This window comes from Suncus etruscus, chromosome 10 (genome assembly GCF_024139225.1).
Source record: "Suncus etruscus isolate mSunEtr1 chromosome 10, mSunEtr1.pri.cur, whole genome shotgun sequence".
Taxonomy (NCBI): Eukaryota; Metazoa; Chordata; class Mammalia; order Eulipotyphla; family Soricidae; genus Suncus; species Suncus etruscus.
The window spans coordinates 102,444,572-102,472,076 of record NC_064857.1 but is presented as its reverse complement, the minus strand read 5'-3'; the positions used below and the strand labels follow the sequence as shown (position 1 = coordinate 102,472,076).

General features: G+C 38.4%; 1 protein-coding gene across 1 annotated transcript in view; it reads left to right on the top strand.

The window, feature by feature from the left end:
• Nucleotides 1-27,505, top strand: part of CPVL (carboxypeptidase vitellogenic like) — a 144,001-nt gene that overhangs the window by 91,459 nt on the left and 25,037 nt on the right. Inside the window, exon 11 of the mRNA XM_049781885.1 lies at nt 10,323-10,505. Within this exon, the coding sequence (XP_049637842.1) occupies nt 10,323-10,505 (183 nt within the window). The remainder of the gene's footprint in view (nt 1-10,322; nt 10,506-27,505) is intronic.

The following is a 27,505-nucleotide window of genomic DNA, read 5'->3' as shown; positions in this document are numbered from 1 at the left end:
TCCAAACAGGAAACCACAAAATGTTAGAGATTAAGGTCACTAGATCATTGGGAAAAGCGCATAACTTTGTCTGCAAAGTATTATGATGGATTGTAAATGGGCCAAAATATAAGCATAAATCTTTCGTCTGAAAAATGCAACAATAAAAATCTGGCCTTCTCACAAAAAATGTTTGTTTTCCTGTGATACCATGAATCTCCTGCAGCATTTCTGTAATTTTCCTACTATGTAAGGGGGATATGAGGAAGAAAAAGAGTGAAGCTTAGTGATGTCGTCTGTCAATAGCAAAGTATGTGTTTCAGGTGAGAGAAAAAGTTTAGATTTAAAAAATGGGTCTTTTATGATGTATTTTAAATCTATGCTTAAAATGGAAACAACAGAAATATATCAAAATTGATATTTCTAATCCAAATTATAAGAGTATGGATTATGGATGGCTTTTCTTTCTCTTCTTTTATTTCTTGGAACTTTAACATATCTAAAATCAAAATCTTTTTTTGTTTTGTTTTGTTTTGTTTTTTGGGCCACACCCAGTGACGCTCAGGGGTTAGTCCTGGCTATGCGCTCTGAAATCGCTTCTGGCTTGGTGGACCTTGTGGGACATCGGGGGATCGAACCGCCGTCCATCCTAGGCTAGCGCAGGCAAGACAAGGCACCTTACCTCTAGCGCCACCACACCGGCACCTTAAATCAAAATCTTAGTTTAGAGAAACTTCTTAGTTAAGTTTGAAGCTAATTGGCCAATATGTACCTTCAACTAGTTCACTTAGGTAATGTGTCTAAAAAGTACATATCTGCCTGAAAAATCCTGACCTTCAGCTTGCATGAGGCTGGCATGTTGTAGGATGAAGATTCATCACCATCTGATTCTGTGCATTGGGCCTTTCTTTGCTAGAGAGAGGCTTTTTGCTGTGAGAAATATCCATGAATACAGAGTGCTAATTTATGTACATCCAGAGCCTGAAAACATTTATGAGTTGAAATGCTAACCGACTAGAAAATTAACACTGATTATAGTTGACCCCCTTTCTACAGAAAACTTAGGAATATGGAAGAGTAAACTCAACTCTCCTGATCATTCTATTTTGAGACACTAATTTAGAGCATGCAAAAGTCAGTGGTTACATCCTTTTATAGCATACCCTGGTTGCTTGGTCCTCAACTTTCCCATAAATAATGGATTTCAAATGAGTAGTCTTTTTTGCTTTGTTTTGTTGTGTTTGGGGGCGACACCCGGGGATATTAAGGTGTTACTCCTCGCTATGTACTCAGAAATCACTCTTGGCTTGGGGTGGGGCATATGAGACACTGGGGGAATAGAACCGTGGTCCATCCTGGGTCAGCCATGTGCAAGGCAAATGCTCTACCGCTGCACCACCACTCCGACCCCAAATGAGTAGAGTCTTTATATGAGCAAATTAAATAAATAACAGACACTCCATGTCCCCTACACACATACTCTTCTCCAACTCAGACAAAAGGCTACTTCTCTTCCTTTTCAGATGGAAGTAAAATTCAGCTCCCTGCAGGTCCAGGAAGGAAATGAAGCAAATGAATAGACTTGGATTAAGGCCTATTGATCTTTCTCCTACACTATGACAAACACAAGGCTATGCAGAAATATTTTTCTTTTCTAAGAAAAACAAAAGCATAAACATTGAATAATGGCAACTACCCTACACATGGGGTGGGGGGAAATCTCCCATTATTGAAATGCTGGCATTTAATTGAAACAGCACCACCATAATGATATAGAAATGATGAATGTATATATGTGAACTTACTACAGGCCTGAGGCAGCCAATTTAAAACTCTGTACTCCATTACACAGATTTATTTTTTGGTTTATTCCTAACAAAAGTAAACACAAACATTGATCAAAGCCTGTTCTTTGGGTTACAAAACATTTTTTTCATCTCAAACCCTACTTGGCCCTCTTACAACTCTGGGATACAGATATTGCACCTTCTAGAGTAGAAATTAAGGCTCATCGTGAGTTGATAGCAGGTCTGAAGACACATATTAGCAGAAGTCTTGAGGGGATGAGCAGTACTGGAGATCACAGCTCTGACTACATGCTGGGAAAATTTCATTAGCCCCATGTTTTGTGTAATCCTTGACTCAATGTACTTGTACCAAAATTCTCATTCTTAAGGGCCAGAGGGATAATTTAAAGGGCAGGAACACATGTTTTGTATGTATCTTCAGCAATTCCTGGTCTCATGAATACTTCTGAGAACCACTGGGTATGACTCCCCCCAACACAAAAAAGAAACATTTCCAACTTCCATATCCTACAACACTGTTCTAATCCATAGATAAAATCTCATTTAGAAATTGTTTAGCTTTTTGATAGCTATGGTGAGATATCTGAATGTAGTGAAAGGAATATGAACAACATTAATGAAACATTTGCTATGTTTTAAGGCTGCAAAAGCACCTTATATGCATTATGTCATCCTTCTAATCACCTTGTATCACATGTACATTTTTTGCACCATTTTATAGATGAGGGAACTTGGTCTTGAACAGACTCAGTAAGCTAATCGAGGACTTGCTGTGAGTCTTGAAAGATAGTACAGTGGGTAGGGTGTCTGGAGTCAAACCAATGTTAATCACCAGCACTGTATATGGTCCTCTGAGCACTGCCAAGAATGATTCCTGAATGCAGAGATAGGAGTCAACAAACGGCAGTTGTACCTCCAAGCAACAGAAACATATAAAAGGCAAAAAATCGAGTAGTAAGTCTAGTAAACAATGAAGCTAGAATTCAAACCCAAACACTGGTGCCAGAGATGTGTTTCAAGCGGTTGAACCTTTATCTTGCACATTCAAGGTCCTAAGTATGATCCCCTGTATGATGCCACCTTGATCACTGCCAGGTATAGCCTTGGTAGTTTTTTTTTTTGGGGGGGGCACATCTGGTGATGCTAAGGGGTTACTTCTGGATATGCATTCAGAAATTGTTCTTGATTTGGGGGGCCACATGGAATGCAGGGTATCGAACCAGGTCCATTCAGAATCAGCTGCGTGCAAGGCAAATGCCCTACCACTTTGCTATCGCTCCAGCCCCTAGTCTTAGTAGTTTTAAAGCACCACTAAAAGTCACCCCCATAATGATAAAAACAATAATTAAAACCAGATGCTGGATCTGTGTATTTACTTAGAAACATAAATTGTAAGCTTGTGTTCTCTAATTCAAAGTCACACTTACCTTTAGATTTTCTCCTGGTATACGGAATTACAAATATAGAATAAACCATCTGTTCAATATGTTCTTTTTTGGTCATCGACCTCAAGCAGTGATCAGAGGAGGCTGAAGCCCACACTTATAATTCAGGACTATCTGAACTGGAATCTCAGTCCAGTTGGCTCCCCTCTTCCCCTAGGCCTCAGGCACCTAAAATGGGATAAAAGCACCTGCCTTCTGGGGATGTTATGAAATCATGGGTGTGAAATGCTTTGAGTGCAGTTCCGACCACATAAATAAAGAATAGGAGAGTTCTTTTATTTCAAAGCTCTTTTCCATACATCTCAAGCATTCAAGTATGGGAAAACTGCTGGTAAACTTGAATCCCAGGATCATGATTAAAATATTTTTGAGGGAGTAATTTATGAGCTCATGGCTCTGGCTACCAAGAAAAGACTGCTGAGATGCCTTGCACACCGTGTGTAAAATTAGTAGCGAATGGCATGTTATTTCAGGCATTTGAATATATAGAGTTCAGGTTTATCCTGGCTGGATTTCTCTCCACTCCACTTTGTCTGAAAGAGTTAGATTAGCAACCACGTATTTGACATAAAAGATCATTGCATAGTCTAAAAGTTTATTTTAGGAATACTTTGTTGAGTTTTCCAAGTCATTTAAAAAGATCAACGTACTTGGAAGGGAGAAGGAACTAAATCACATTGAATTTTCCAAATCTGTGCACATTACCTCATTATTTCTCACTACGATGAAATGTAAATGTTGCCATCTTTGTGTACTAAAAAGGGGCTGAAACTCATGGAGGAAACCTTTCGCTGACCACGTGTAGAGTGCACTGGTCCATTAATGTTTGCAATTAGATTTCAGGATTATATTATATTTTATTTATTTTTATTGTTGTTTCAGCCACATCCAGAAATGTTCAGGGCTCAATTCTGGGAATACTTTGAACAAATCTTGTAGATCATTGGTGTGCTAGGAATCAGAACCTGGTTGGCCACAGTAAGGCAAGCATCCTACCCACTTTACTATCATTCCACCCTAGATGGAAGGAATTTAACAACAACTCTGCTGATTAAAGTCTAAAATAAATTAATTGGAAATGCAATTAGTCATAGAATTCATGGATTAAAGAGATTTAAGAATTTTGGAATAAGACACAATTAGAACCAGAGGAATTCTGGCAATCCAACTAGTAATATCCAGCTAGCAACTCACTGAATATTTTCATGTAATTCTGCCCACAATCAAAATTCTAAGGAGATAACTTTTGCATGCCATTTCTTTTCTTTTCATTTTCTTCCTTATACTGGAAGAAAAATAGTGAGACTGACAGTGCCCCACTCAGGGTAGGAGGAAAGTACCATTAGCAAAGGGAGAGTGAGCGCAAAATCATCAGTAACAAAGCTGTTTGAGAGTGGAATTGATTAGCCTCTGCATGTTGTTGACTAAGAAAAATGCAATAAAATAAATAAAATAAAAGACTTTCCATATATTTTTAGACTTGCAGATGTGGGAAGATAGATGTGTGTTGTCAGCCCAAGTTGTGTCCCATGGCTTCTTTGCCAAAGGAAGTTCTAAAGAAACATGAGAGTGGAGAAAGAATAGATTTCTAAAAACCAGGATTAGGTATAGATTACATGTCTTAACATTTTATTGGCTTTTAATCAGAATAGCTTTTATTAGTAAGGAGAGAAAAAAATTAACAGGTTTGCAGAGATCTCAGAGATGACTACATTGGTCATTGATTCTTGCCTATCATGAAATATTTTTAAGTGAATATTTAGTTTAGATGGCATTTTGGGCAAAGATGGAGTCTTTTCTGTCCATTTTACTATCCTTTTTTACAGTATCAGGGAGTGATACTGTGAGTACTGAGACTGCAAAAGCTGGAGGGAGAACTAAAGGAATCTAAATTTTGCTTAGTGGTTGATACTATTCCATGATGCTTAGTGACTCCTTGTAATAGAAAAAGAGTATCTGGTTGGATGACACCTTTCCACAATCTTTATACACTGAGGCCAAGTAAGAAGTGACTGAGAGATGTCACCAGAGTTGGAAAAATTGGCCACAATGTTTCTGAACTGTATTCCAGTCTCAACCAGCTCTGGTTTCCAGGGATTTTTGTTTGTACCAAATATCTAACACGTGTTGGTCTGAAGGAATTGAACTCCTGTCTTAAGGAGTTCTAGGTAGGAATTTGGAAGTCTTGACTCGGAATTATTCTGGCACTGCATTATCTCATAATTTCCTTAATAATAAGTGGGAAGGGGCCAAAGAGAGAGCATAGAGGTAAGGCATTTGCCTTGCATGCAGAAGGTGGTTGGTTCAAATATCTGCATCCCCTATGGTTCCCTGTGCCTGCCAGGAGTGATTTCTGAGCATAGAGCCAGGAGTAACCCCTGAACACTTCCGGGAGTGACCCCCCAAAAAACAAATAATAATAATATTAATAATAATAAGCGGGAAGTGGTTATTTTACCACTTCTCCTGAAGCAGTTTGAGACTTAAGCCATATGAACTTAAAAGCACCTTGAAAAGCAAAAGCAAAGTACATAATAAAATTATTTTTCACATTTCTGCCTTTTGAACACAATAATAAAAATGTGCTTGTCATCCCAATCACCTGATGCCATTCAAACATTTATAAATGTTAGAATTCCAGAGTGACATTTTACTGTCACTATGAACTAGAGATGGACTCTTTTACCTAGATAGACGTCATGAGCATTTAAAAGCTGATAGTAGTTGCAGTAGTACAAATTATTCTTCAATAATATTTTGCTAAGCTGGGGTGTCCAACCTATTATTCTTTTTTCAGTTATTTTTATTATAAGAGCATTTTAATCACATTTATTAAAAAATCTAAATAAAACTAAAATTAGTGAAATTAATAGTATTCTAATGTCTTTCTCTTACAAGTTTAAATTAAGCTTTCAAACTTTTCAAGAACAAGTCAGAGGAGTTTTTAGTTTTTTTTTCTGCTATGTAATCTAGCCCATCTAAGTTAGTAAAATAGAAGAAAAAAAATTTTAAAGAGTACCTTTTCTCCTCAACTGTAACCTGATCAGAAAATAAAATAAGGAAACTTGGTGTTTGGAGATGCTGAAAACTGATTCCAAATAGCCCTATGTTTTAATATTTTGAGTCTATGCTGAACAGAGAAATATAGCTAAAAGCGACATTCATTTCGTCTTTTCTGTCTTTAGACCTTTTTTCTTAAAATATCAGCAGGCCTCAGGGGGAGGTTTGCCCTGCCTAGACTGTCCCAGTTTTAGCACTAAAATTCTTGCATCCTGGGAAACTTCTCAGTCAAGGGCAAACAGGGACAACTACTCACCCTACTGAGAAGTAAATAAATGTGTGCAGAATCTGCAAAACTGACCACTCTACCAAAGGCTTATCCTAAACTTCTCTTACTCTCAGGATGTGCTGGGGCATTTCACATACACCCATCTAATGTTGGCATCTCACTATTCCTGGAATCTAGGATATCTTTATTATTTTTTTCTAGCCCACAAAACACCCACCTGGATATCCCTGTGTGGGAGATGAGTGTTGATATGACATTGAGATTAAAATAAGAATTCTAGGGGCCGGGCGGTGGCGCTAAAGGTAAGGTGCCTGCCTTACCTGCGCTAGCCTTGGACGGACCGCGGTTCGATCCCCCGGTGTCCCATATGGTCCCCCAAGCCAGGAGCAACTTCTGAGCACATAGCCAAGAGTAACCCCTGAGCGTTACCGGGTGTGGCCCAAAAAAACAAAAAAAAAAAAAATAAGAATTCTAGAATCCCTATATTCAATCCTGGAAGCCTTAAATAACTTCTTGAAAAACATTTATAAATATATGTTTTATTGCATTTGACTTAGAAGTCAAGGGTATTTTCCTCAATTTGCAAAGGAAAGATTTCTATTTGCCCCCAAACAGGCTTTCTGTTAGCACATGCACAAAATTATTCAGTTCAACTCTTCAGTATATTATTTCAGAGAACTGATGCTGTTTATATGGACTCTTAAATAACAAAGGAAACAGCATAGAGAGGGGTTTCATTTAAATTTCATTCAACAAACATGTACTATAATGCTGTACATATAAATCAACTAACCAAGCTATCCATAGATTTCACTGTCACCCCTTAAAGATAAAAAATTCAAGTCAATTTCAAAATACACTGATGATAGTAAGATTGTAATTAATGATTTAAAAAGATGGGACTTTTGTTTTATATAGTGGTTATGGGGAGGAAAAATTGACCAGGTGTTCCAGTACATTTACTGACTTATCAGATCTTTTCAATAAATTCTAGAAGCGGAATTACTTTCTAGATGATTATCTTTGTTAATCAGCTATAATCAGCCCTTCCTAGAATGGAAAAGTATATAAGCCTTGCTTACTGATATAGATCATATATAATTGTTTCCATACTTTTGGAAAACCAGCTGTAGAAGTTTTGTTTGGCCCATAGGACTCAAGGTCTTTGAGATAATGTATTTCTATAAACAATGCAAATTTTTATTGCTATAATTGAGTTGAGAAATTTTTTTAAGAGATTATATTGAATTGTCTTTTCCCTTTGGATCTCTACTGAGGAAAGTGAAGGTAGCAAGCAGGGGACTGAGAAACATGAAAGACCCCGTGTTCCTGCAGTAGAGGCCCTGGGCTCTTTCATCTCAGGCTGAATCCTGGCCCACTGCTGCTTGAGGATTTAGAGCGTGTAAAAGTCCTTGGCTTTTTAATTATATGTAAGGCTTTTAAGAAGCCTATACCAGGAAGGCAGAGATGAAAACATATGCAAGTGACATATTTTATCCAATTTGAGGAGTCAACCAAAGGTCTTCCCTGGGGTCAATCCAAAGCCTCCCACTAGAACAAAGATGACATGGAGGGAGTTGAGGAAAAACTTTGTGTTGGGTTACCTTATGAGAATTAATATCATGTGAGATGAAAAATATAAAAAATAGATTTTGAAGATAATAAAAGACAGAGGGGGGAAATAACTCAAAATGTTATCATCTAAATTGATCTGCAATTTTTAAAAGTTTTGGTCCATATAGGTGAATACTTATACATGTTTTAGACATTTATTAAAAGTATAATTGTATGTATAATTAATTTTAATCTTTATCATAATCACTTATAAGCATTTTGTACATGACTTTGTTGCGCAACCATATATGTTATTGATTTATTTTGGAAGGGTAAACAGTTTTATAAGTGATAACTTCCAAGCCTTCAAATTATTAGAAAACTAGTGGTTCAATAATAGTGAAGAAAAAGATGGTAGCTCTCCCAAATTTCATAGGCAAGGCAAGAAAGGAGAAGAAAACTATAGACTAATCTCATTTATGAAACTCTGTATTAATTCCTAGGTATTTTTGAGGGTTTATAAAATCCCATAATATACTGGTAACAGTGTTAAAGGAACTTCTCACTAATATGGAACTTTTAGATTATGTTCCAGTTTTTCATTATAGTAAGATTTATTAATAGAATTATATAATTTTTAAAATGTTCTTTGGCTTTTTTAAAATAAAATTTTATAAATTAGAATTACTGGGAAAAAGAATATGTCAGTCTTGCATTAGAAATTAACCATTAACGGGGCTGGAGAGATAGCATTAAGGTAAGAAATTTACCTTTCATGCAGAAGGTTGGTGGTTTGAATCCTGGCATCCCATATGGTCCCCTGAGCCTGCCAGGCGCGATTTCTGAGTGTAGAGCCAGGAGTAACTCCTGAGCACTGCCAAGTGTGACCCCCCCAAAAAAACCCAAAAAAACATAATATTAAAAAACAAATAAATAGGGCCCGGAGAGATAGCACAGCAGTGTTTGCCTTGCAAGCAGCTGATCCAGGACCAAAGGTGGTTGGTTCAAATCCCGGTGTCCCATATGGTCCCCCGTGCCTGCCAGGAGCTATTTCTGAGCAGACAGCCAGGAGTAACCCCTGAGCAACGCCGGGTGTGGCCCCCCCAAAAAAAACAAAACAAAAAAATAAAATAAATAAATAATTAAAAAGGAAATTAACCATTACCTTTCTAAAGAGGATTAACATCATTGTATGCTGTCTGGTATTTTTAAGACTGCATGAGCATTATTATCTGAATTCTTTGTTGAGAATCAGTTTTAGAGTAAATATAGGAATTATACTTCAGAATTTCATAATTGTATGCTCTAGAGTATCCATCAGTTTGAAGATAAATAAGTTCTTCTCCATGGCAAGTGACTATCATAATTATTAAAAAAAAAAAAAAAAGAAAAGAAAAGAAAAGAAAAGAAAAAGAAGGGTCCTGGGCCAGAAAGATAGCACAGCAGAGAAGACCCTTGCCTGTAAACGGCTAACCCCCAGTTCAATCCTGCCATGATGAATGAACCCTGAGCATAGAATCAAAAATGAGCTCTGAGCACTGCTGAGTATGAGCCCAAAACAAAAATAAGTAAATCAGTTAAAAAGGTCCTGGAAGTGGCCTTACAGTTATAGTTATTGAAGTATACATCTGAGACACTTACATATGTCTGCCTCCCTCAACATATTGCTTCTGAAGCGTGCATAGGAGAAGAGAACATATATGAATGACATCAAGAGAAGTCTCAGCTTGTCAGTTACCACACAATGCTTCAAAGGGAAGTTAATGGAAAGCAGGCTTCTTGAAAATCTGGGCTAGTCATCCCGTATTCTACCAAAATAACCTGTTTGTACATCCAACTCCAACCTGTATTTCCCAAACGCCTTCCCAACCCTGTGAAACCATTGTGTGGATACTTATAAATAATTCAGCTGTTACAACCTCTGTAGGAAACCAGATCCTCTGTGAGCCCCCTCATTCTGTGAGCCATGTCAGGATCTGACCCTCCTGAAAGGAAGGGAGGTTTCCTTAAATCCTCTCCACTGCACGCACGACCAAATTATGTCTTCCTCTTAGACAAGGGACGTGACAGTGGGAAGAATGCAGTTGTTGAGACCATTTTGGGATGTATTTCAGGCTGGAGTTTATTTAAGACCACTGGAGGAAAACGTCAGTGACTCCACCATCCCCTTCTCTCTTTACACTTGGACCTGCTTATTTGCTTCTCCTGTGGAATCCTGTACTGATCCTTGGTTCCATTTCATTTCAGGTTCTGATCTACAATGGCCAACTGGACATTATTGTGGCAGCACCCCTTACAGAGCGTTCCTTGATGGCTATGGACTGGAAAGGAGCCAATAAGTACAGGACTGTGAGCAGGAAAATTTGGAAGATCTTTAGAACCGATAATGATGTGGCTGGTTATGTGCGGCAAGTGGATAAATTCTCTCAGGTAGGAAGGTGTTTTGTGAAGTGCGAATGAGAAAGAAAGTTTAAAATCAAAGCCTGAGATCAGAAAGGTGACCAACTTTAACACCAATCAAAGCATGTCTTCTGTGGCTCCATTTGCTACGGAGAAGAATAATTAGTTTCTTCAAGATTGTTTTATGGTTTCTCTTAGCCTTTTATCTTTACAACTTTTGAACCCAATTTGGCTATATTGTAAAGATAATTACTGAAGACTAAAGAGATAGCATTGGGATAAGGAATTTTTCTTGCTTGCAACCAATCCCAGTTCAATTCCTGGTGCAACCTCTGCACCTGGTACCCTGTGCACCTCCAGGAGTGATCCTAGAGCGCGAAGCCAGGAGTAAGTCCTGAGCATTGCCAGGTGCGGGCCATAAACAAACAGAAACAAAAGAAGTCGACTGACTTTGTGTTTGGGTTCATATTAAAACTTTACATCGATTCTGGAAGCGCCAATACTTTATAAAATTATTTATATATGATGTTCAAAACTATGCAGGTGCTATCACTCTTCATGTCCTCTTTCATTTTCTCAATTGTATAGTTTTCCATATAAAGGTATATATTTTATTAATTACACAATCTAATGTATTTCTCAGACTTTTTGTGAAGGAAAGGGCCTCCTAAATAATGCGTAGGAAGTCTGGGTTCCCCATTAGTGATTCTCGGCCATTCAGGCCTTAAATTCAGTGAAATGGTTTGAGGATCTGATGCTCTTTCTCAATGCCGGGAATACTGGACCACCTCAGAAGTATTTAGGGGAACCATGCAATGCTAAGTATCAAATCCAGGTTGGATGCCTGTCAGCCATGTGCCCTAAACTTCTGCACTATATCCTGCTTCTTTGGCAGAGTTTTTTTTATGCTATTGTAGATCATGCAATTTTTAAAATTCCATTGTAAAACGATTTGCTGTGTATAGCTCTGAAATTAATATTTATATTGACACTATATAGTAATCTTACTGAATTCACTAATACTAATCATTTATAAATCTCTTGAAATTTCTATATATAGTATATAGAATTTCTATATATAATTATGGCTAGCAACATTCTCTTTTTCTCTTTAGTATTTAAACATATTATTTCCTTTATGCCTAACTAAGGTATAAGATAATTGCCTATCAAGACTCATGAGATTCTAACTTACTTCCAGCAACATATTAGAATGGTATCATACTTTTCCTCTAGCTAGAATTGAAGCAATATTCCTCTAAAAATGCTCATATTCTTTTTCGTTTGTTTTCTTTGGAGGGAGAAGTTGGGCCACACCCAGTGACACTCAGGGGATACTCCTGGCTATACACTCAAAAATTGCTCCTGGCTTGGGGGGGACCACATGGGACACGAGGGGATCTAGCCCGGGTCTGTCCTATCTTAGTGTGTGCAAGGCAAATGCCCTACTGCTTGCACCACTGCTCTGGCCCCGAAATGCTTATATTCTTATAGTCCTTAGTGTCCACTTCTGTTCACTAACCAGATAACTGCTGCTACAGGATCAGCAAACTGAATTTTAGATAGTTTATTTGGTTAAGAAGCTTTTATTTAGGTGAGGAAAGATAGGAAGGTAAAACAAGCAATTATATACTGTTTTTAATGCTGAAACTCAAAAAATAAAACAAGGTACAGGGGCTCCTTTGGATAGCAAAGCTAAGATGCCCCTGTATAGGGAGAAAGAGGATGTGAAGTAAGCACAGCACAGATATGGGCCAGGTCTTTTGCTCAGAGACCAGGTAGTTGTACCAAGAGATAGACACAAACCGATGTCTGTAGAGGGGAAGGACCATCGATAGTTCTGAAGGTCTGAGGACAATGAAGAAAAGAATAAAGTTGAAGATAAATCTGGAGAATTGGCTGTGGTCACATCATGTGGGACCTTGGGTCAAGGCTGTTGAAGGCAGAAAGAAGAGACAGAGGGGAGGAGAGAGAGAGAGAGAGAGAGAGAGAGAGAGAGAGAGGAGAGAGAGAGAGAGAGAGAGAGAGGAGAGAGAGGAGAGAGAGGAGAGAGAGGAGAGAGAGGAGAGAGAGGAGAGAGAGGAGAGAGAGGAGAGAGAGGAGAGAGAGGAGAGAGGAGAGAGAGAGAGGAGAGAGAGAGAAACAGAAATTCAAAGAGAGTGTTTTGTCTCCTGTAACTTCTTTAAACCTCAATTGTCCAGACCCCTGGTTTGATTTTCTTTCAAGCTTAGACTCTGTATGTATTCATGCATCTCTCTTTCCTTAGCTATTATGCACCTCATTACACAAACCGTTAAGTGGAATTTTTACTTCTATAAGAAAAAATTGCCTTGTTGCCATTATCTTTCTATTGGGTTGAATATTTTGCTTCAGTCACTAAGGTTGAGTTACCTCAACCACTACCATTCCTAGTTTAGGAATAATAATCATTACTAAATTAAATCACATATATTTCATTCCACAAAGATATGTTTGTATTTGTGTATACAGGCATCATGCATAGACCTGAAAGACATGTAGTGACAATATAATGTAGTGGCTAGAGATAGAAGGATCTGATTCTAGAAGAACTTGTGTTGCATTCTGAACCTTCTACTTAATAACTGTATGAATTTGGCAAGTGTCTCATCTCCCTTAATCCTTATTTCATCTCATATAAAATAGAGGATTATGGAAATATCCACCTGCTATTGGGTTGATTGTATCTCCCAAGATTCATACTTTTAAGCTCTGAACTATGTGTGATATAACTGTTTGGAGAGGAGGGCTTTTGAGGAGACAATTAAGGTTAAGTAAACTCATAATACTAAGGCCCTGTGGGATTATTAAACCTTCAAAATGAGACTCGGAGAGTTCATGTGTGGTCTTTGCATATGAAAACAGAGAAGGTGACTGTCCATGAAAGACACAATAAACCAGTACCTTGGACTCCAACTTCCAGGAGTGTGAAACACTCATTTCTGTCGTTTAAGAACAACAGACTACAGTGTTATTTTAGGATTACTGTGATTTTATGTTACTAAGTTTATGACAGGCTTTATCTCTTAATCAAAGTACATTGGTATAATTAGTGCCATGGGTCACATATAAGGAGTTCTATAGCAAAAGCGAGATTCTCATGAGTGAAAGTCAATATCGCGGTAAATGTTAGATTCAAAATCAATCCAAAAGAAAAGTTGGGGTAATACTATTTAGGTTATTAAGGGCCCACAGGAATGTTGGGCTGCCAGGGATCAGTGGACATATCCCTAATTCCGTCTGCTGCCCTGCATTCTGATGAGAATCATACCAGACACATTCCGAGGCGCCGCTAAGCCCCATAACTGCTGCCTCTGCCACCTGCTCCTTTATGCCTCTTGGACCAGTCCTTGCAATGCTCCAGTGGCTATCACCCTACACATGTCCAACTCAGCTCTGCACAAACCACCCCTTTCCAGCAGATTGTGCCACAGGCAGTATTGGCACAGAGATGGGGAAAAGCATTGGCTGCCTCTCCAAAACTTGCAGCAGATCTCACATTTAGCCCGCTGATTCCTCTGGTGAATGCAAAACACATTTCGAGATGAAATGACACTTCTCTGGCTGCCAGGCAAAGGGTAACAAAAGCAGCCAGACCCACGTATGTTTGTGATAGGGAGAGTTTTACCATGCAGCAAGGATCTGCATTTTATGTAGGTGATGTTAAAATGTTGGCATAGCTTCTTCTCCCCTACATATCGTCTCCATGTAGGGGTGCGGGTGGTGTAGTGGGGGAGGTGAGAGTTGGGGAGAGGATCACAAAGGCATTCTCTGTGAGGCTGGGTCTGAAAAAAAACTGTCCAAATGTCAAGAGTCTGATAGAAAAGAAATGAGTCTTTGCGGAGAGAACTTACATTGAAGCATCAGACACACAAAACAGAAGCGTGGGTATGAGTTTGCCAAGAAATAAATCTCACTCTGCCAAACTCCACAGCTCTTAATTTAAAAATCGAAAACCAAAGTAGACTTGTCTCTGGATGGTTCCCTAAAATGTCTACTTACAGGAATGACAGCACTCACAAAGGAGCTCAGGATACTGAGAAGTGAAGCTATATTAGTTGAGCTTTCCTCTAGGAGTGCTTGGAAAGTAATGGTGGCTCCAGCCTATATGCTGATCATGAATGAAAGCTATTTGCAGGCCCTTCTTGGGGCTGGCTTAGCTGCCTTTGCATTTGTATTGTTCTAAGCATGGGACACAGCCTTCATACTTCACCTATGGCTGTTGACTTTTCTGAGCCATTGTTTTCTGTAAAACACAAGGTTTAGATTGAGTAATCGATTTACAGGCTATCTTTGAAGAAAGATCTAACATCCACTTTCATGAATGTTAGAGATATTCAGTTAGCAGGCAACAGTAAGGCAATATTTCCTGGTGCTCTTTGGGAAATAGAGATGGATGTAGTAGGACATAGAAATAGCTATAGGTATATAGATCACTATCTATGTCTATGTGTATCTTTATATAGGTGTATAAAGGTGTACAGATATATGATATTAAATGGGCATTTCCTTCAGTTGCTTTGTTTTTGTTGCTTCACTTATTTTGTGGGAGGGGGGACACCAATCTATGCTTAAAACTTAATCCTTGTTCTGTGCTCAGGAATCATTCATGACACTGCTTAGAGGACCATATGTGGTACTGGTGATTGAATCATGCTGACTGCATGCAAAGCAAATGCCTTAACCTCCATACTGTATCTCAAGCCCTTCAAGTGGCATTTCTTAATAATGTTGTTTTTGAGTCAATAATTGGGTCATTCCCATCAGTGTTCATAAGTACTCCTTGGTGCGTTGTTTTGAGGCTACTCATGGCTGTGCTCAGGAGACCATGCAGTGCCAGACATTGAATCTAGGCCTTCTGCATGCAAAACCTATACACCAGCTCTTTGAACCAACTTCTTGATCTCAATAATGTTCTGTCTTTTAAACATTTTTATTGAGGAATCTTGATTTACAATACTATTAGTTATACTTTTATGCTTGCATCATTTCAACCCCATTCCCATCACCAGAGATCCCACTTCCCTCCACCAGTGTCCTAAAGATCCCTTCCAAGCCCCTCTTTCATATAATCTCAGTTCTATGGATTAAGAAAAAAAATAACATCAGTTCTTATGAATTTGACCATTTGTTATTTCTAGTATTCTTTTTTTGTTTTTTGTTTTTTGCCTTTTGAACACTCAGTGGTGGTCAGGGCTTAATTATGGCTCCACCATCAGGGATCACTCTTGGCATAGGTTTAGAGAAACTTTTCAGCTAGTAGGGTACATACGTTGAATGCCATTAACCCATTTTTAAACCCTGTATTCATATGATTTCCCCAAGCACCTCTAGAAATGACTCCTGAGTGCAGAGTCAGGAGTAATCTGTAACTCAGATGTGACCAGAATGTGACTCAAAAAAAAAAAAAAAAAAAAAAGAAAAAGACAAAAACGGCCAACAAAATGCTTACTAGTGCTCAGGGGACCCTCTGGGGTACAAAGGATTATGCTGGCAAGTGCCCACTATACTATTACTCCTTCCCCAGTTTTCTCTAATCTCACATATGGGAGAGATCTTTATTATTTTTTATTGTGACTGTGGTGGTACCTATCTCTCTCTCTAATATATATATATATATAATATATATATATATATATATAGCTGAATAGGACTAAACTCCTGAAGTCCCACAAAACTATTTAAGTCGATAAAGTAAATTTTTTCATAAACTGACTATATTTTTACAAGTATATAAATATTTTAATTAATATTATGAATAATCCTGTACTAATATATTTTAAATTTTACATAAAATAGATAAATTCTACAAATATAACTTTTTTTTTTTTTTTTTTTTTTTTTGGTTTTTGGGCCACACCCGGTGACGCTCAGGGGTTACTCCTGGCTATGCGCTCAGAAGTCGCTCCTGGCTTGGGGGACCATATGGGGCGCCGGGGGATCGAACCGCGGTCCGTCTCCTAGGCTAGCGCAGGTAAGGCAGGCACCTTACCTCGAGCGCCACCGCCCGGCCCCTACAAATATAACTTTTAATAAGAGTGTGTTAGTGAGCAGCTGTAGAGTTAGCATGGAGGTGGGGTGTTTGCCTTGCATGCAGAAGGATGGTGGTTCGAATCCTGGTATCACATATGGTCCACCCAGCCTGCCAGGAGCAATTTCTGAGCATAGAGCCAGGAGTAACCCCTGAGTGCTGCCTAGTGTGACCCAAAAACCAATAAATAAATAAATAAATAAATAAATAAATAAATAAATAAATAAATAAATAAATAAAAAGAGTGTGTTAGTGAGATAATACAGTCAGTAGAGCATTTGTCTTGCATGTACCCAGCACAGGTTTGATTCCTGGCACCCTATAAGATCCCTTGAACTCTGCCAAGTGATCTCTGAACAGAGTCAGAAGTAAGTCCAGAGCAGTTAAAAGAAGCTTAAAAACAAAGATAATTTAGTAAGAGTAAAGATAATTAAGAAAATTTTATTTTAAAGAGAAAATCCAAATAGATCTATAAAGGTGCATTTTATCCCAAGAAAAGGAATATTGGATTTATCCAGAAACATATTATAAATACTACTTAAGTATCTGAATTAATAAATAATATATTATAGTAAAATAACTTCGGGTGTTAAAAGTAAATTCCTGATCTTACATAGAACATTCAACACAAACAAGACAATTCAGTATTGAAATTGCATAAAATATATGCATAAAATCTCTTAGCACTTTAGAAGTAAACAATCTTTTTTATCTTGTTAAGGGCATCCGCAGCAACACGAGTGTCATACTCAATACCAAATGCTGAAAAGTTTGTCTTATCTTTTAAAGAAGCTCTTTTAATGTTCCTTACAAGACTGGCTTTAAGGCCTAAGCTATTGCCTGTCCCTGGAGCTCTGTATCATGTCTTCAAATCAGAATATTAATCTAGCAGGACAGAGTATATTTTGGGACATGCTTATTTCATTGAGTTTTTGTACTATATCTCTCCATTATTTTTATTCGCTAGATCAGTTGTGAAATGTATGGGCTTTCCTTTATATGTGACTTTCCTTTTAGATCTTTCTGTTTTCAATATTCTATCTGTCTTTGGATTTTGTGTTTTTGAGTATGGTACATGTTCTATTTGAGTCCATTTTTTTCTTGGGCCTTTTGCGCCACTGGAATATGGGTGGCTGTGCTCCTCAATCCTCTTGTTTTGTTTAGGCACCTGGCGGCACTCAGTTTACTTCTGTCTCTGTGCTCAGAAATTGCTCCTGGCAGGCTCTGGAGACCATATGGAATGCCGGGATTCAAACCTGGGTCCATCCTTGGTCAGCTGCACGCAACGCAAATGCCCCACTGCTATGCTATCTCTCTGGCCCCAGTGCTCCTCAATTCTGAGAAATTCTTATGATTTCTTTATTAGTTTTTTTGTAAAATTTGCCTCCGGATTCTAGTGAATCTTATATTTTTATCTTGATATGATCCCATAGTTCTCTGACATGCTATTCATTTCTTTTTAGACATTTTCCCCCATTTTCTGTTATTTTCTAATGGTTTTCTGCATCTCACTTTGGATCTTCTTCTTAGCTGCTATCATTCTCCAGCTCAGAGTTCCTATTGATATTTGTACTTTATCTACCATTATCTTCATTTCTGTCTTTCCCGACTGTAGATTACTCACTTTAGGTCTCATATTTTCTTGTGCTTTGCTGGCTAGCTGTACCATTATTTCTTTGAGCTTATGAAACATCCTCATAATGGTGTCACTAAAGTCATTCTCTGAGAATTTACAAAGCTTGCTGGTTCTAATTGAGCCTTCCCATGTTACTGTCTTTATGCATTGATCTCAGTGGGCTTTTACATGTCCTTCCCACAAACTCATTGTGTTTTCTGTGTTCCTGCTGTGCTAAAGGTGATCTTTGTGCTTAGCAAGCCCTCCATGAATCCCAACACTCTGAAAGATTCTTTGAGAGTTGCTTTTTTCCTTATCTCCATCTTCACCAAGAGTCAGGACTGTCCCAAAAGCCCCACACCTGACCTCCAACATGTCAATAGGTTCATATCTACATCTCTGAACCATGCAGCCAGAAAGCTTTATGCATCAAATTTCACAGCAGTCACTTATACATCCAATGGTGTTTTTGTTGTTGTTGTTGTTGTTGTTTGTTTTGGAATTGAAACCGTTGGTGCTCAGGGGTTACTCCTGGCTATGTGCTCAGAAATCACTCCTGGCTTGGGGGACCATATGGGATGCTGGGGAATCAAACTGAGGTCTGTCCTCTGTCAGCCACATGTGAGGCAAATGCCCTACCACTCTGGCACCTAATGGTGTTTTTTAAAATATTTTTTTAATTTAAAGAAAATGCATCACATAATTGACATAACTGATCATAATACATATGTTTCAAGATGAGGGAAAGCAAAGTTATTAACAAAAATAGGAATAAAAAACTAAAAATAAAATAGAAGTGAAGAAAAAATAAGTTCAGTAGCAAGTATATTTGTGAAAATTATTGTATCCCCAATAAAGTCATTAATACAATAGCAGAAGGTATAGTAATCTCTTTTTTTTAAAGATAAGAAATATAAAATACAACATAAGAGGTGTGTGTGGGGTAGTTGATGTAGTTTGCATAGGCAAAGCAAAATATGGGGAAAATAGAAAGGAAAAACATTTGGCCTAAAAACAGGCCTTACCCATGAAGTATCATGGCATTAAGACCAACTCCATGCTCCAGGCATTCTAAGTTGTCCAACCCAAAGTCTTTCTTTTTGGTCTAGTAAAAGCTCTTCACAATCACAGTTGTTGCTGTTAGATTTCTTAGTTAGAGATACTGGTTTCTGTATAGATCCTATGTCAATGTCAGGGTGATATGGAGCAACTTCTGGTTTCATCTCACCATTAGGTGGAAATGCAGAGAACCTTGTCCTGAAAGTATGTTGTTGATGTTCCCAAGTCATCAGGGTGTCATAAGAACTCACTCGGTAGTAAGTCGACGCCAGAGCAGCAGTAGGGCCTACCCTGAGAGAAGTTCAATTCCTGGTGTTGGTGTAGAATGTAGAAAACCATGGTTGTTTCCATGATGGAATCCAAGGTTCAGAATTGAATGGTTGATGTCTGATCGTCTGAAGCCAAGTCACTATGACAAGTGTTCAGGCTAAGGCCCCATTACAGTATAAAATTTATGTGTTCCTATCTCTAGTAGATAAGAACTTGTTTACATATGTAATATTTTCCCATTTTAATGTGCCTGCAAAAAAGAACAATGCCACAGGTATTATTAGTGCATATGGTGGCAAAGATAACAAGTCCAACAATCCATATAACCTGGTTCTAACATGAACTCAAAACACTAAAGGAACGTATCTACTAGAATTCCCTACTAAATAGATCCCCCAAATTTGGGAAAATTGCCACTACATAAGAAGATAGACAATAAGGGTTATACCTATTGAGAAAATACACCTAAAGAAATATTCAAAGGAAATATACATGTCCCTTTTAAGCCTTTTGAAATAGTCTTGGGGTCAGGCACATTGCTTCAGCCTGAGTTTTGTTCTTATGGGGTCTAAAAAATGCTTCCAGCAGCATATCAGGATATGTCATCAAGCCAGGAACTTCTCAGAAACTGAATCTGGTAGCAAGCAACAGTCCACATCAAAGGGAGGTGGGGGAAAAGGGGCCACCGAGAGCAAATCAGCAGCAGTAGTGTCAGCTTCTTCTCAGGCTGAGAATCTGTCTCTTCACTTTGGGAGCTGGTTGGCAGCTGTCTGGGGTGGGAGGATTGTTCTGCTTCATAAGGAGGTAAGAACTGAGGGTAAAAAGGGTTATATGGGGATGGGATAACAGATTCTAGAAAAGAATTTGTAAAATCATAAGCAAAGGTGGGAAGGAGGAGTTATGTTTAATAGGGGGAAGGACAATATACAACATAGACAGACGTTGTGTATATCACAGATGGACATTAGACAGACGTTGAGATGGCCAACACATACACTCATGTGCACACTTAGACAAACATTAAGGATTAATCCATGGGTTACAGTTGAAAAGCTTACCCAGGTGAAATGGATAGAACGTTTAAAAATTATAAAGCTGGCAAGTCAGATGTAAAGGTTTTCCATTTTCTAGGCTAATCATGATTGGTGAGGGTAAAATTTACTGAAGAAAGTCTTAATGGGTTAGATTTAAAAAATTATAATTTTCAGGTCTAGAAAATTAAGTGATACAGTAATGAGCACTGTAAGAGGAGTCTATATCATGAGGTATTGTCTCGCAGGTACTGAGCATCCAGTTTTCTTTCAAAAAATCAATCTAAAATCATGAGCACTATGGTATAATGGTAAACTACCTGCAATTGAAAACAGATTACATTAATATATTCAATGAATGAGCTCTGTAACAGGAGTTCTTAGCATGCAGTTGCATATTCCATTGCTATCTGTGGACATAAACATTAGACTATATTATAAGGCATAACCAAGTAGAAAATTAATAGATTAGAATTTTTGTCATGACATTATCATAATGAGCCCTTTTTCTGGTCTAATATTCATTAAAATTTAAGGAAACTATTGTCAGAAAGGGATGTTGTGCCATTATATTGTGTAAGGTTGTTGTTACAATTGGGGATTTGGTTTGTGTAATTGCTCTTGATAGATCATTTAGGGTTGGTTTGGTTAGTGCAAATATTGCGAGTTCTTTTTTTTTTTTCTGAGTATGTTTATAACCCTCCTTCACATGTAAAAGAGAATTCTGCTGGGTAGTGGACTCTAGGTTGAAAGTTTCTTTCATTCAGTAGTTTGAATATGTCATTTCACTCTTTTCTTGCCTGAAGTGTTTCAAATGGAAGATCTGGTTTGATTCTTATGTTGTTTCCTTTATACTTGAAATTTTTTTTCTTCCTTACGGCTTTAAAGAGTTGATCTCTCTCTTTGTTTTTGCATTTTTTTTCCATTTGGATTACTAAATGTCTTGGTGTTGTTCTGTTATGGTTTATTTTGTTTGACACTATTTTGCCTCTTGGATTTGTAGAGAAACTTCTTTCTGAGGGTAGGAAAGTTCTCTGCTATTATCTCCCTCACTACTTATTCTTCTCCTTTCCCATTTTCTTCCCCTTCTGGAATTCCTATAATTCAGAGATTATTTCTCCTGTCTTTGTTCATTAAGTACCTTACATTTTCTTTCAGGGTATTGCCTCTCCTTTCTTTTTATGACTTCTTTATCCCAGCTGACTTGTAATTTGTCTTCAAGTTCTTCTATACAGTTCTCCACCTGAGTAATTCTACTGTTATGGCTGCTAACATGCTTTTTTAGTTCCTTCTGTCCCATTTATACGGATTCTTTCATCTTCTGAAAGAGTTCTTCTTTGAGTTGGTTGAATTGTTCATCTATAGATTTCTTAATTTTTCAGGCTAGTCATTCCTTGGTTTTCATTGCTAAACCATTAAGTGTTGATTTTAGGTTCAGGCATTTTGTGTGTATTTGGAGATTAACCATGATTTTTCTCCATATCGATACTCCACAGTAGATGTCTTCTTTAACTTACCCATTTATCTTTGCATTTAGTGTTTTGGAGTGCTGGATTCTCAGGGTGTTGAAAGAAGTGCTAGATTTAATCTGCCAGAAAGTCTATGATACAAATTAAAAAGACTTGGGAAAGTTTGGGAAAATAGGACTGATGGGAAGTAAGTAAGGATGTTGGTAAAGACCCAAAAAAGACAGCCCCTCCTGCATTAGATGGAATGGATTAAGGTGTGAGGTCCCTCTTCCATCCCTGTCACCAACCTGGTTGGCATCAGAGGGCATATGAACAATGATGGCACTAGAACCTAGAAGGAAACTGAGGGAAGGTTTGGAAGGAAGCCCGGTCTGAGCTTGGTGGATGGGACTAGGACGGGAGCTTCCTTGCTCTCGCCCAGACATTGCCCCACTATCCCCAGGGAACAAAGATTTAGCAATGGCCCAATAGTGTTATTTTTTTAATAGTGTTAGCAAGTTAATCCTCTTTCTCCTTGACTCTTGGTTGCTCATTCTACCACTGTCAAAACCCTTTCTTTTAGGGATCTATCACTAATGATGCTATTCATGGAATGTTTCAATGTTGCTATTGCTTCTGAAATGTAGAACACTTTGTTCCTATAATCACTGAATTATTTCAATTTCAAGAAGATTTTTGTTTTGTTTTGTTTTGTTTTGATTTGGGGGCCACACCCGGTGATGCTCAAGGGTTACTCCTGAAATAGCTCCTGGCTTGGGGGGACCATATGGGAGCCTGGGATCTACCGAGGTCAGTACTGGTTCAGCTGAGTGCCAGGCAAGTGCCCTACTGCTGCACCTACAGCTCTGGCCCCGCCAAGAAGTTTTTTTTTTTTATCTGAAAAAGTCATTTATTTTGAGAAATCTAAAATCTGGACCATGAATATCGAACTATTTACATACTATAAAGGACCTATAAGGAATCTTGTTAAAACATTATCCAGGGGCCGGGCGGTGGCGCTGGAGGTAAGGTGCCTGCCTTGCCTGCGCTAGCCTAGGACGGACCGCGGTTCGATCCCCCGGCGTCCCATATGGTCCCCCAAGAAGCCAGGAGCAACTTCTGAGCGCATAGCCAGGAGTAACCCCTGAGCGTCACAGGGTGTGGCCCAAAAACCAAAAAAAAAAAAAAAAAACACATTATCCACCACATTAAAACAAAAAGTAAACAGGAACCAAATAAACAAGCACTTTATTTTTGTTTTTCTTTTTTTTTTAAATTTTTTTTATTTAAACAAATGTATTACATACATGATTGTGGTTGGGTTTCAGTCATGTAAAGAACACCACCCATCACCAGTGCAACATTCCCATCAACAATGTCCCAAATCTCCCTCCCTCCCCACCCAACCCCCCGCCTGTACTCTAGACAGGCTTTCTATTCCCTCGTACATTCACATTATTTGGATAGTTCGAAACTTAGTTATTCTCTAACTAAACTCATCACTCTTTGTGGTGAGCCTTCCTGAGGTGAGCTGTAACTTCCAGCTCTTTTCTCTTTTGTGTCTGAAAGTCATTATTGCAAGAATGTCTTTCCATTTTTCTTAAAACCCATAGATGAGTGAGACCATTCTGTGTCTTTCTCTCTCTCTTTGACTTATTTCACTCAGCATAATAGATTCCATGTACATCCATGTATAGGAAAATTTCATGACTTCATCTCTCCTGAAAGCTGCATAATATTCCATTGTGTATATGTACCACAGTTTCTTTAGCCATTCATCTGTTGAAGGATATCTTGGCTGTTTCCAGAGTCTGGCTATGGTAAATAGTGCTGCAATGAATATAGGTGTAAGGAAGGGATTTTTGTATTGTATTTTTGTGTTCCTAGGGTATATTCCTAGGATTGGTATAGCTGGATCATATGGGAGCTCGATTTCCAGTTTTTGGAGAATCTTCATATTGCTTTCCATAAAGGTTGAACTAGACAGCATTCCCACCAGCAGTGGATAAGAGTTCCTTTCTCTCCACATCCTGCCAACACTGCTTGTTCTCATTCTTTGTGATGTGTGCCAATCTCTGTGGTGTGAGGTAGTACCTCATAGTTGATAAACAAGCACTTTTAAACTTAAAAAAAAAGAAAACCTTTTTTTTCCCCAATTGGTCTTCAGTGATGTGATTTCAAATGTTCTGTTGAGATATGACCTGCAAATTTTGGTCAAGTGAGAAAAAAACAATGGGCAAAATTCATCCCCTAATACAAAACAATAGCCAAAGAAAAAACAAGAAGTTTGGGAGTTCCATGTATAGAAATGCAGAATTTAAATAGTAGTAACACTGATGAAATTCTCTATAAACAGTCTTCATAAGTAAACTATTAAACTTAGACATTTTCTATTGAACACATTGAAACGATTTCATATGTTCTCTTTGTCTGTTTGGACATTTTGTTGTTTCTTTGTTGGCTAGTGCAAGTGAACAGACTCAGGACCTCTTACATTTGATGCATGTCTTTTGTCTTGGAGTACATCACCATTGACACAAAATTTTTTCTGTCTTTGCAAAAGTCTTTTCTTTTTTTTTTTTTTTTTAGGTGGGAAACCCATACCTAGTTTAGCACAAAAGCTACAGCTGTGTGCTTGGGGCTTATATTTGAAAGACATTAGATGCTATGGCTCTAACTCAGGAATCCCAAATGCAAAGCATGCTCTGCCTGTTGAGCTCTCTTTTTTTCTCTTTTTCTCTAGAGCTCATCATTCTCTTTTTCTCTTTCAGTCACAAAGAACATTTCTATTGAGGCTGATTATTTTTCTGAAAAAAGGCTTGTGTCACTGGTCAATTTTTATTCTTTATCAAATCTTACTGGGCATAGCTACAGTTAATCTATTTTTTATTATGGCACAATGAACATTAATATAAAATATATGGTTTGTGCATAAATTTTACTAAGCCTAATCTGGATTACAGCTGAAGTCACTGATATTTTTCCTATCTTAATTATCAATATCACCACAGGTCCGTTAATCTTACAGGATGGATGATGTCCCCAAAATAACATCATTCAGCTTGAACAGACTTTTAATCTTACTTTCCAAGAGAGGATACTGAAGCACAAAGATGGAGTATCCCCAAGCCTTCTGCTAGCTCCCGGTCAGAGTTTAAATTATGTTGCAGGCCAGTGACTTACAGCCCAGCAGTTCCGAGGGTTGGTTCTACAAAGCCACTTCTGGAACCAAGAGTTGGGGGTACCTGGGCAGACCTTAATTTGGGTAGTCAGTTTGGTTTCCAGTCTGCATTTGAAATAATAAATCATAGGAGAAAGGACTGTGAAAGGGCCATAGAGTTGTGAAGGCAAGTGAAAAGGTCAACGTCTCAATATTCGAAGCAGGGAAGCTTTAGAACGTACTTTTTCACTATTTTTTTAAAATTAGGGTAAAATTAACATAACTTAATAGTTGCCTTCATATCATATTTTCTGGTGTATAAGATGACTTTTGAAACGAAAAAAAAGTCAACTGAAAATTGGGGGTCGTCTTATACACCAAGTATATCCCGAAAAACTTTTTAAAATCGCCTGAATATTGCCACGAAACGAATTTTCCAATCGATCCTGCACCAATCACTGCCAGGCGCCTCTCTAGCTCAGCCAATCTAAGCAGGCTTTTGATGCATGCAAATTAAACAATGTTCTGCACCAATCACTGCAAGGCAGCTCCGACCACCTCTCTAACTCAGCCAATCCAAGCAGGCTTTTGATGCATGCAAATTAGACAATGTTTCCCAAATCTACACTTTTGTAAAAGGCCTGCTCAGATTGGCCAGAGTCAGAGAGGAAGTCTAAAATTAGGGGGCGCTTTATAGTTTTATACTCCAGAAAATACGGTAACCATCTGCACTTCAAAGTGGAATTCTGTGGTGCATTGGTGAAGCTGTGCAGCCATCAGTACTATTCAGGTCAGAATCCTCTGACATTCTACTCCTGTGGATGTGTACTTTGACAGGCTAGCCATGGAAGACCTTTGGTCTAGTTCATAGCTTTTTTTTTATCTTAAAAAACAGAATGTTTACCATAAAACAGTAACTCCTCATTATATTGTCTCTATAAATTTGACCAGTCTTAAAGCATTCGTCATGGATGTGAAGGCATGCAGTGTTAGTCTTCCATGGAAATTTTATTTATTTATTTATTTTTGGTTTTGCAGTGTCAGGGATCAAATGAAAGGAAAGTGCTTTATAGCTGAGTCACATCCCTGGCCTCTCCATGCAAGGTTGTAAAGCACATTTCAAAGGTTTTATTTGGAAAGTTAAAACTATATAGAAAAGGTTATTTTAGGGTGGGCAGAGGCCAGGAGATGAGATCCTAGGGAAAGAGAAAGTCATGTTAGAAGTTTTATTGGGGGGCTGGAGAGATAGCATGGAAGTAAGGGGTTTGACTTTCATGCAGAAGGTCATCGATTCAAATCCCAGCATCCCATATGGTCCCCAGTGCCTGCCCAGGAACGATTTCTGAGCGTGGAGCCAGGAGTAATCCCTGAGCACTGCCGGGTGTGAGCCCCCCCCCCCAAAAAAAACCCAAAAAAATAAAAAAGAGGTTTTATTGGGAAAAGTTTCTCTACTTCCTCTCCAAGATCTTTCTAAGGCTTAATTAAGAGATGTGGGGAAAAGTTGGATAGTCCAAGCTTTGAGAACTGATTACTGTTTGAGAGTTGGTATAAGAAGGACCAGAGCAATAGTACAGCAGGCAGGGTGCATGCCTTGCATTTGACCAACCCGGGGTTGAATCTGAGCATCCATGAGCTCTGCTAACAGTGATCCTTGAGTGTGGAGGCAGGAGTAAATCCTGAGCATTGCCGGGTGTGAACCCCTCCAAACAAAAACAAAAGAAAAAAAGGAGAAATGATATAAGAACATGAAGGTGAAAGCTACATGTCAGAAGAGGGAGTCCAGCGTACTCACTTCCCCCTAGCAGCCCCATTTTGCTAGTCCCAGACCTAGAGCACTAACTCTGAAGTGTGACATGCATGTTGGCCTTGGCCTGGGTTTGTCTCTATAGAGCCTCTAAGTCTGTGTTCTGCCACACACTTTTCAGAGCCACTTACAAACACTCTCTTCCAAGCAAGAACCAGGGAAAGAGCTTTTCTTGTAGTTGTGTGTCCTGACTACAGGGAGGAGTCCAGTATAAGAGAAGGAGGATGGGAATGGAGTTTAACAAACCTGGTTTAAATTCAGTTTTGCCATTTACAAGCTCAGAGTTAGCTCTTTGTTCTGTAAACTTGAAGCACAAGCAATTGTTTCATGAAGTATCAGGAAGGCCAAAAAATTAAGAAAAAAATAAAATAAAAACTAACAATGCTACCAACTCTGGAGCATTTGCCAGTGCTTGTTTCTGTAGTCAGCCACACACTGCTTTGCCCATAATGCTTTGGAATGCTAGTGATTTTCTCTGCAAATTATGGGATTGATTATGAGAGATTATGAGAAATGGGCTTCAGGCATCAAATAGTGGTAACATCTGAGCTTTGGCTATTAAAAGCTTCATTTTTCTGCTTTATGTCCTTTGTG